General features: G+C 43.3%; 1 protein-coding gene across 1 annotated transcript in view; it reads left to right on the forward strand.

Moving 5' to 3' along the window:
- Positions 1-9,901, forward strand: part of LOC121586213 (tumor necrosis factor receptor superfamily member 1A) — a 10,448-nt gene continuing 547 nt past the window's right edge. The window contains exons 1-10 of the mRNA XM_041902736.2: positions 1-204; positions 709-823; positions 1,157-1,304; positions 4,363-4,491; positions 4,658-4,807; positions 5,028-5,115; positions 5,636-5,700; positions 5,907-6,088; positions 6,386-6,509; positions 8,674-9,901. The exon at positions 8,674-9,901 is cut by the window's right edge and continues 547 nt beyond it. Of these exons, the coding sequence (XP_041758670.2) occupies positions 758-823; positions 1,157-1,304; positions 4,363-4,491; positions 4,658-4,807; positions 5,028-5,115; positions 5,636-5,700; positions 5,907-6,088; positions 6,386-6,509; positions 8,674-8,990 (1,269 nt within the window). The 5' untranslated portion in view covers positions 1-204; positions 709-757 and the 3' untranslated portion in view covers positions 8,991-9,901. The remainder of the gene's footprint in view (positions 205-708; positions 824-1,156; positions 1,305-4,362; positions 4,492-4,657; positions 4,808-5,027; positions 5,116-5,635; positions 5,701-5,906; positions 6,089-6,385; positions 6,510-8,673) is intronic.

Below are 9,901 nucleotides of genomic sequence, written 5' to 3' on the forward strand. Positions count from 1 at the left end.
GGGTGCAGCGGGGCAATGACTTACGGAGCATGACGTGTCCAGTTTCCCGTTTGAGTCCGCCCTTTCTCTAGAACTCGCGACTTAATACATCGGCGTCTTTTTTGAGACTTGAAAGTATTTCTTGAACTCTTACTACAGATTTTATTTTAATGTAGGAGACCCTACTGCATCGTCATTTGTCATGTAGGAGCGGTTTTGATCAAGGTAAGTGGCGGTAACTCTCCGCCTGTCGTTTTCGGAAAAGAGATTGATATCGGACATTGCGGCTAAAACAGTGGGCGTAGGCTACAGTGAAATCGAAACTAAATACGTTTTCTCGGTTTTTATTGTAGCTTTAGCAGAGTTTATTATTGAACTAGATATGAACGTTTTATGATTTACAATGCATAGCCTAGCTATAACTTAAGGTCTGGAAAATAATTTACCTCGACAAATGTATAGCCTATGCCCGATAGGCTAGAGAAATTATTTTCCGGGACTTACGTTATAACTAGGCTATGCATTTTAAATCATACAAAGTTCATATCTATATAGCCTAGACATGGCAGTAAAAAAGTTATTTTTGCACAGCGAACTACTGATTTGATATTGACAACATTTTCTTTGCACTAGAAAAAAGTTAAATTAAATGATCAAGTAGGCCTAATGAGTGAAAGCATTATGAAGAGAGTTTTGTCACACCTGTTAGCCCACCTCTTCTTTCTGCAGGTGTTGTTATTTTTAAAGATGGCGTTAGTGAGAAGAGTGGTGTGAAAGAATGGACATCTTGAGAGGGAAATGGAAGGAAAAATGCATTCTGAACGTTTGCACTCTGCTCGTATTGGTGAGAAACTTTAACATGAACAGATGCGTAATGCCGACTCCTATACCAAATACATAATGCCCCATCTAGTCTTACTTATCTCTCAGCAATACAGCAGTCAAATCAATCAAACCCCACCAATCCATCAAATATCAAATTTGTCAATTATTCACACCAATCAATTCAGTGTTAATAAATTATTCCATCAGTAAATCAATTAGTCAATCTCATTTCAGGAATAGGCCTATACAGTAGCCTATCAATCAGTTATACAATATTTTATTTAATTACATATGTCTGGTATTTGATTGGTTCTGTTCTATAACAACAATGTAATGTAATATAATGTTGCAGTGCTGGTCAGTAGACCCCTCCCTCTCGGCACCACCACCGCCTCCTGATAGGACCCAGGTTGAGAGTAACCATGGAAACCAGGAGTTGCTATGCCATGAGGGGAGTCATTACCGCATTAACGGGACATGCTGTGGAAAGTGCCATGAAGGTAGGCCTTCTGTACTGTACTATATTGCACTGCACTTATACAACTGGGCCTTTCCATTGCTGAGGGTAACGTTGGTGGAACTTGTACTTTTCCATGCATTGAGTTAAAGATCAAATCCGCATTAAGGGAAATAGTGCCGCTGTTCGCCCCAGCACAAGGGTAACTACATGTCCCGGATTGTGCGGGACAATCCCTCATTTTTGCCCTTTGTCCCACGTCCAGCAACCAAACAATCATGTCCCTCATTTTATCAACAAATTAAAACACTACTAATTTAGAAAAAAAGGTCGATTTGTCACATATTTCATTGACTAACTATTAATTTGATGAGAATTGACATTCCAACCTGTCTCTTTTGCAGTCACATTGCCCTTATGGCAATATATTATATCATAAGGATGTGGTGCTGGTGATGTTAAAGGGGAAATCTGCGGTAGCTACATCCATTTTTGGACTTAATTAATGTACCCATTGATTTTTGAAGAATATAACTTCGAAATGCCCCATGAGCTTAGTTGAACTGTCATACCCCATCAGAACCTCAAATATAAACTTGTTTTACTCCAATGTTTGTAAACAAAGTAAATGTATAGCCTCAAAACATGGTTAAAACTATAATTTTGATATCATGGATGGTCAGTCTTTGCATAGCTCTGTCTATGAATTTGAGAGTGGTTAAATTTCTCCAGCCCTATCCCTCAACTTTTTCCCGCTGCTGATTGATGCTTTTAACACTTCTTCAATGTTGGTGAGATCTGATATTCGGAGCAGCGCAAGAAGAGACGTAGGCCAATGTCATATATTCAACCAATCACATTTGTCAAATATTTTCCGGGCTAAATTCCAGCTAAACTTGGAGAGGACAGTTACCTACCGGTACTTTAAAAAAAGCGTGTGTCTAACGAAGAGCTACAAAAGTTAGTAAATAGCCGTATTAGACTGAAAAATATAAGGCAGTTTTGTCAAACTCTCCATGCTCATTAGTTGCTCATTCAACATAGTGCCTTCGGAAAGTATTCAGACTTTTTCCACATTTTGTTAGGTTACAGCCTTATTCTAAAATTGATGAAATTGTTTATTTCCTCATCAATCTACACACAATACACCATAATAGACAAGCAAAAACAGTTTTTTGAAATTGTTGGGGAAAAAAAGACTGGAATATCACATTTACTTAAGTACTTAGTACTTTGTTGAAACACCTTTGGCAGCGATTACAGCCTCGAGTCTTCTTGGGTATGATGCTACAAGCTTGGCACACCTGAATTTTGGGAGTATCTCCCATTCTTCACTGCAGATCCTTTCAAGCTCTGTCAGGTTGGATGGGGAGCGTTGCTGAACAGCTATTTTCAGGTCTCTCCAGAGATGTTCGATCGGGTTCAAGTCCGGGCTCTGGCTGGGCCACTCAAGGACATTCAGAGACTTGTCCCGAAGCCACTCCTGTGTTGTCTTGGCTGTGTGCTTAGGGTTGTTGTCCTGTTGGAAGGTGAACCTTCGCCGTAGTCTGAGGTCCTGAGTGCTCTGGAGCAGATTTTCATAAAGAATCGCTCTGTACTTTGCTCCGTTCATCTTTCCCTCAATACTGACTAGTCTCCCAGTCCCTGCCACTGAAAAACATCCCCACAGCATGATGCTGCCACCACAATGCTTCACCGTAGGGATGGTGCCAGGTTTCCTCCGGATGTGACGCTTGGCATTCAGGCTGAAGAGTTCAATCTTGGTTTCATCAGTCTTTAGGTGCCTTTTGGCAAACTCCAAGCGGGCTGTCATGTGCCTTTTACTGAGGAGCGGCTTCCATCTGGCCACTCTGCCATAAAGGCCTGATTGTTGGAGTGCTGCAGAGATGGTTGTCCTTCTGGAAGGTTCTCCCATCTCCACAGAGGAACTCTAGATCTCTGTCAGAGTGACAATCGGGTTCTTGGTCACCTCCCTGACCAAGCCCCTTCTCCCCCGATTGCTCAGTTTGGCCGGGTGGCCAGCTCTAGGAAGAGTCTATGTGGTTCCAAGCTTCTTCCATTTAAGAATGATGATGGCCACTGTGTTCTTGGGGACCTTCAATGCTGCAGACATTTTTTGGTACCCTTCCCCAGATCTGTGCCTCGACACAATCCTGTCTTGGAGCTCTATGGACAATTTCTTCGACCTCAGGGCTTGGTATTTGCTCTGACATGCACTGTCAACTGTGGGACCTTGTATAGACAGGTGTGCGCCTTTCCAAATGATGTCCAATCAATTGAATTTACTACAGGTGGACTCCAATCAAGTTGTAGAAACATCTCAAGGATGATCAATGGAAACGGGATGCACCTGAGCTCAATTTCGAGTCTCATAGCAAAGGGTCTGAATACTTATGTAAGTAAGGTATTTCTGTTTTGTATTTGTAATACATTTGCAAAAATGTCTAAAACTGTTTTCGCTTCATCATTATGGGATATTGTGTGTAGATTGATGAGGAATGTATTATATTTAATCAATTTTAGAATAAGGCTGTAACGTAACAAAATGTGGAAAAAGTCAAGGGGTCTGAATACTTTCCGAAGGCACTGTATTTGATGCTACTTCACTCAATCCCGTTTTAAAAGTCTCCCTTCTTAACTGTTTTTCCCCTGAGAGGAATCAGAAATGTTTCTTTGGCCAAATATTCCCAGATTTTCATAAAACAGCCGTACAAGTGGTCTTGTTTCTGGATCACCAAATTTTGCACAAGGCAAAAGAGTAGGCTACGTGCGCTTCAATTGGCTCACTCGGTGCAGCGAGGGGAGATTTGTGTGCCTGTGCAATGATGTCAGAGAGGAAAAAACTATGTTTGCAGTGACTTGGCAGTTTCACCAATGAAGGATTCCAGCTTTAAACAAAAATCTTATTTCAAGATTCTACTCTTATTGTGTATATCTGTCGACCGTTCAGTCGCCTGTCACACGATAGGCCCTACATACTGTATACTATATTTGTCTCTCTAGCCTAGTTTTAGCTCTAATGTATTACCAGGTTTTACAGTAAATAAATATGCTGGTTTGTGTTGGCCCCCCTTAGAGTATGTATGCCTTGTGTTCTCCAGGGTTTAAGCTGAAGGAGCACTGCACTAAAGAGGGCGAGAATAGCCAATGTGTCCCCTGTGAAGAGGGCAAGACGTATCTAGACAGGAGTAACTACGTCATCAACTGCGACAAATGTACACGCTGTGTTGGTAAAGTACAATTATTTAGAAACATGTGCAATTATTTACAAAATACATTTTTAAAAATGTCATCACTATAGATGGTCTCAATATGGTATGATATATGATAACAAATGTCTCCTGTCTTCTCTCTCTGTTCTGTTCTTCTTGGCTGTGCTGTTCCATATGCCTGTAGACGATGAGGAAGAGGTATCACCATGCAAGAAGAGTAAGAACAGAGAGTGTCGCTGCAGAGAAGGCTTCTACAAAAATACAATAGACACAGAAACACGGGAGTGCCTCCACTGCAAGAAATGTGGACCTGGAGAGAGAAAAACACAGCAATGTGAGTTTGTCTTGCTAGTGTGGTTCATAATGTTTCACAACATTTTTGTTCCCAACCTGGTATTTACTCATGGATTACACAGTAAAATGGTTATTACATAATAATGACAACCCTTTTTTTGTTTTATAGTACTAGTAGTATTTGTGTGTGTGTGTGTGTGTGTGTGTGTATGACAAAGTTTGTGTGTGCTTGTACTGAGTGTGCATACTGTTGTTGACAGGTACTCCAGAGAGCGACACAGTGTGTGAATGTAAGGACTTCTACTTCCGAGACAAGAAAATCAACAGGACCTGTCTTCAATGCAAAGAGTGAGTACTGGCTTGTGAACAAGCTGACACTCTTTTTTCTGTTAAAACTCTTGGGTTTGTCAGCTTTATGAACATTCTGCTTGTAAATGGGAAGTTTCATAGAAACTGTCTGCAACATTGTGCAACAAACTTCTTTCCATTGGTGAGTTAAAAAGGCAGAAGTATTTTGCCAGTATTTTGACATGTCAGCTGTTTTGTGGTCACACCAACCCTGGTCCTGGAGACATAGTCTGTTGCTATGTAAGATTGATTGGAGAAGGTCCGCATCTCCAGGCTTTAGTTCCAGCCCAGCACACCTGATTCACCCTAATCTACTGCTTATCAAGACCTTAGGCAGGTGACCACTGATAAAGCGCTGGTAACGGTCTCTTTCAGTGTTCTGTCTTTCCAGAGGGGGGTATGCTGCAACAGGAAGGCCTGACTGGTTCTTCACATGACTCAACACTAATAATTTCCTCTTCACAAACAGGCCACTTCCTCTTCAATAACATACCATTTCCTGTGTTTATCTTCTCTCCAGTTGTATATCAGCTGACTGCCAGCAGGAGTGTGCTTCAAGCACACATCCCAATCCCAATGCAAAACGTGAGTTTCTTATACTTTGTGGCTGGGTTCTGGCTAGAAACATAGTTTGATTATTTAGTGGGTCACAAAATACTTTGAAACTTTTTTTTGTTATGCTTAAATATATTGGAACTAGACTATTTCTGTAGTGGCCATTTCACATTTGCCATAAGGGCTGCAGCATGTATTCATCCTCTCACTCTGCATGTCTTCCCCCCCCTATCCAGCCCAAGACACTGGATGGGGTGTTTGGTCTACCTACCTGTTGGCTGTATTCGGCTGTGTTTGTGTTGCGCTACTGGTGGTGGTGGTTATCATGGGCGTACTAGTGGTCCGATGGAAACTGAAGGGGTCGAGCTCCTTCCCCTCTGCTGAGATCACCTCTCAGGGCTCCGAGAAGTCTACTCGGGTGAGACACATCTCTGACCTCTCACCTTTGACCCCTGACATCTCACATTTCACCTGACTGGACAAACCCAATCTGATAAAAACCTCTAAAGGGTTTTATGGAGAAAAAATAGATACCATTTCAACCACTGTTTTGAACCCCCCAAGAGCATTTATAGACTGTTTGCACCATAGTGACAGGGAGCAAACCAATAGGATTTCCTATATTGATTGTGCTGTGCCCCCTGGTTTAGGATGATGTAGTGGATGCAGTTCTATATAGTAGAATTCTGATGTTTTCAATTTTCTGTGATTGTAGAGGCTGATCCAAGAGGACCCAGAGAATGTTCTCAACCAGAGTATCCCTTCATGTAGCCCAGTGTGTGAGTGTGAACAGGAGCCCCTCAACAAGCTACCAGACTGTGTCCCCAAGGAGATCAAGAGTAAGTGCGTGTGCATGTGAACGTGTGGGTGCACATGTTTCCCTATCTTATCAGGACTAGAATGTCCTGACAAGGTAGGAAAACAAGAATCATTCTGAAAAGTGAGGATTTTTTTAAAGGTTAGGGTTGGGTTTAGGTTTGGTTAAGGGTTAGGATTTTGAATGGAAATTAATTTTTGCTCCCCAAAAAGTCCTGAAAATTCACGAAAACAAAGGTGTATGAATGTGTGTGTGTATGTGTTGGAATGTGAACGTTTTCTTTATATACACTACATGGCCAAAAGTATGTGGACACATGCTCATCGAACATCTCATTCCACTAGAGTTGGTCCCCCCTTTGCTGCTATAACAGCCTCCACTCTTCTGGAAAGGCTTTCCACTAGATGTTGGAACATTGCTGCAGGGACTTGCTTCCATTCAGCCACGAGCATTAGTGACGTTGGGCACTGATGTAGGGGGTTTAGGCCTGGCTTGCAGTCGGCGTTCCAATTCCTCCCAAAGGTGTTCGATGGGGTTGAGGTCAGGGCTCTGTGCAGGCCAATCAAGTTCTTCCACACTGATCTCGACAAACCATTTCTGTATGGACCTCGCTTTGTGCACGGGGGCATTGTCATGCTGAAACAGGAAAGGGCCTTCCCCAAACTGTTGCCACAAAGTTGGAAACACAGAATCGTCTAGAATGTCATTGTATGCTGTAGCTTTAAGATTTCCCTTCACTGGAACTAAGGGGCCTAGCCCGAACCATGAAAAACAGCCCCAGACCATTATTCCTCCACCAAACCTTACAGTTGGCACTATGCATTCGGGCAGGTAGCGTTCTCCTAGCATCCAACAAACCCAGATTCGTCCGTCGGACTGCCAGATAGTGAAGCGTGATTCTTCACTCCAGAGAACGCGTTTCCACTGCTCCAGAGTCCAATGGCGGCGAGCTTTACACCACTCCAGCCAACGCTTGGCATTGCGCATGGTGATCTTAGGCTTGTGTGCGGCTGCTCGGCCATGGAAACCCATTTCATGAGCTCCCGACGAACAGTTCTTGTGCTGATGTTGCTTCCAGAGGCAGTTTGGAACTCAGTAGTGAGTGTTGCAGCCGAGGACAGACTGTTTTTGCGCGGTGCGCGCTTCAGCACCCGGCGGTCCCGTTCTGTGAGCTTGTGTGGCCTATCACTTCGCGGCTGAGCCATTGTTGCTCCTAGACGTTTCCACTTCACAATAACAGCACTTACAGTTGACCTGGGCAGCTCTAGCAGGGCAGAAATTTGACGAACTGAGTTGTTGGAAAGGTGGCATCCTATGACGGTGCCACGTTGAAGGTCACTGAGCTCTTCAGTACGGGCCATTCTACTGCCAATGTTTGTCTATGGAGATTGCATGGCTGTGTGCCTGATTTTTATACACCTGTCAGCAACCGGTGTGGCTGAAATAGCCGAATCCACTAATTTGAAGGGGTGTCCTCACACCTTTGGCCATGTGCCTCCGACCGCAAGGCACTACAGAGGGTAGTGCGTATGGCCCAGTACATCACTGGGGCCAAGCTTCCTGCCATCCAGGACCTCTATACCAGGCGGTGTCAGAGGAAGGCCCTCAAAATTGTCAAAGACTCCAGCCACCCTAGTCATAGACTGTTCTCTCTGCTACCGCACGGCAAGCGGTACCGGAGTGCCAAGTCTAGGTCCAAAAGACTTCTCAACAGCTTCTTCCCCCAAACCATAAGACTCCTGAACAGCTAATCATGGCTACCCGGACTATTTGCACTGCCCCCCCACCCCATCTTTTTTACGCTGCTGCTACTCTGTTAATTATTTATGCATAGTCACTTTAACTCTACCCACATGTACATATTACTTCAACTACCTCAACTAGCCGGTGCCCCCGCACATTGACTCTGCACCGGTACCCCCCTGTATATATAGCCTCCCTACTGTTATTTTATTTTACTTCTGCTCTTTTTTTCTCAACACTTTTTTGTTGTTTTATTCTACTTTTTTATTAAAAATAAATACACTGTTGGTTAAGGGCTGTAAGTAAGCATTTCACTGTAATGTCTGCACCTGTTGTATTCAGTGCATGTGGCCAATACATTTTTATTTGATGTAGTGTATATTGAACTCTATTTTAATATCTCTCCCCTCCTATCACCTCTCTCTCTTCCTCTCTCCCTCCAGTCTCTGAGTTGATCTACTCGCTGTTGGACCAAGTCTCCCCGCGTCGTGTGAAGGAGCTGGTGCGTTCGCTGGGTGTGAGTGACATAGTGATAGAGCGGGCTGAGAATGACCACCTCCGTGACACTAAGGAAGCCCAGTACCAGATGCTGAGTGTCTGGGCTAAGGGAAGGGCACAGGGAGGGGGAGGGGTGCTAGCACGCCCTCTACTGCACGACCTGCTGGATAAGCTGAGAGACATGGACCTGGGAGGGACTGCAGAGGAGCTGGAGACCAAGTATGGGGATCAGTGGAGAGAGAGAGAGATGCAGACTGTATAGACCAAGTAGGGGACCCAGGTTTCACTTCTCTATGTCTTATCAAAAGAGAAACCGAGCGGGACCAAGTCTATTCATCATATGTATAGGATAACTAGGAGAGCGAGAGATGGGGGAGGTGCTAATGGGGAGAGAGAAGGTCAGACGCATCCCCTTGTCCTTACTTGTGTAGACCTGAGAGAATAGGATTGGTACAGTTTAAGCAATATTGTAGTTGTTCCACCTGGTCCAGATCTGACCATGTTTCCATGCTTTCACAATATTTCCTAACCTTATAGATATTTTTTTTGCACATTCAAACCAATGAATGAGGAATTGTATGTTATAAAAAGCAGTTTTAGACAGTGCTGTTTGTAAAACAGGCAAACTGGTTATGTGTCACACACAGGTATGAGAACCACACTAACAATTGAGTTAAACGTTGTAATTAGGGTAATACACATGTAACGCCCATCTATAGTATTACAGGACTATATTACTGAGTATTAGGTGGCGGCAGGTAGCCAGTAACTGAAAGGTTGCTGGTTCGAATCCCTGAGCTAATAAGGTGAAAAAAATGTTGATGTGCCCTTGAGCAAGGCACTTAACCGTAATTGCTCCTGTATGTATTACAGGAGCAATTACGGAATCCATATAGCTTTTAGCTTCCCTGTGTCTATCTTGCATTAATCGAACACAAACATATCAAGAAGATATTAGCAGATATTAGCATTTGTCATCAAGTATTTTGTAGTGGTTTGTATATGGTAATAAAATCTGCATAGGAGGGTGCTGTATATTTGATAGGTTGCTGCTTGGGCGGCGTGAAGATCAAACTACTGTAGTTTTGCTGTCTTTTACTACTGTCTTGATATACACATTCTTGTTTTACAGAATAGGTTAGGGATGTATCAATCTGTCCTATTTCTTCTGAC

The sequence above is a fragment of the Coregonus clupeaformis genome, chromosome 29, assembly GCF_020615455.1.
Source record: "Coregonus clupeaformis isolate EN_2021a chromosome 29, ASM2061545v1, whole genome shotgun sequence".
Classification (NCBI taxonomy): domain Eukaryota; kingdom Metazoa; phylum Chordata; class Actinopteri; order Salmoniformes; family Salmonidae; genus Coregonus; species Coregonus clupeaformis.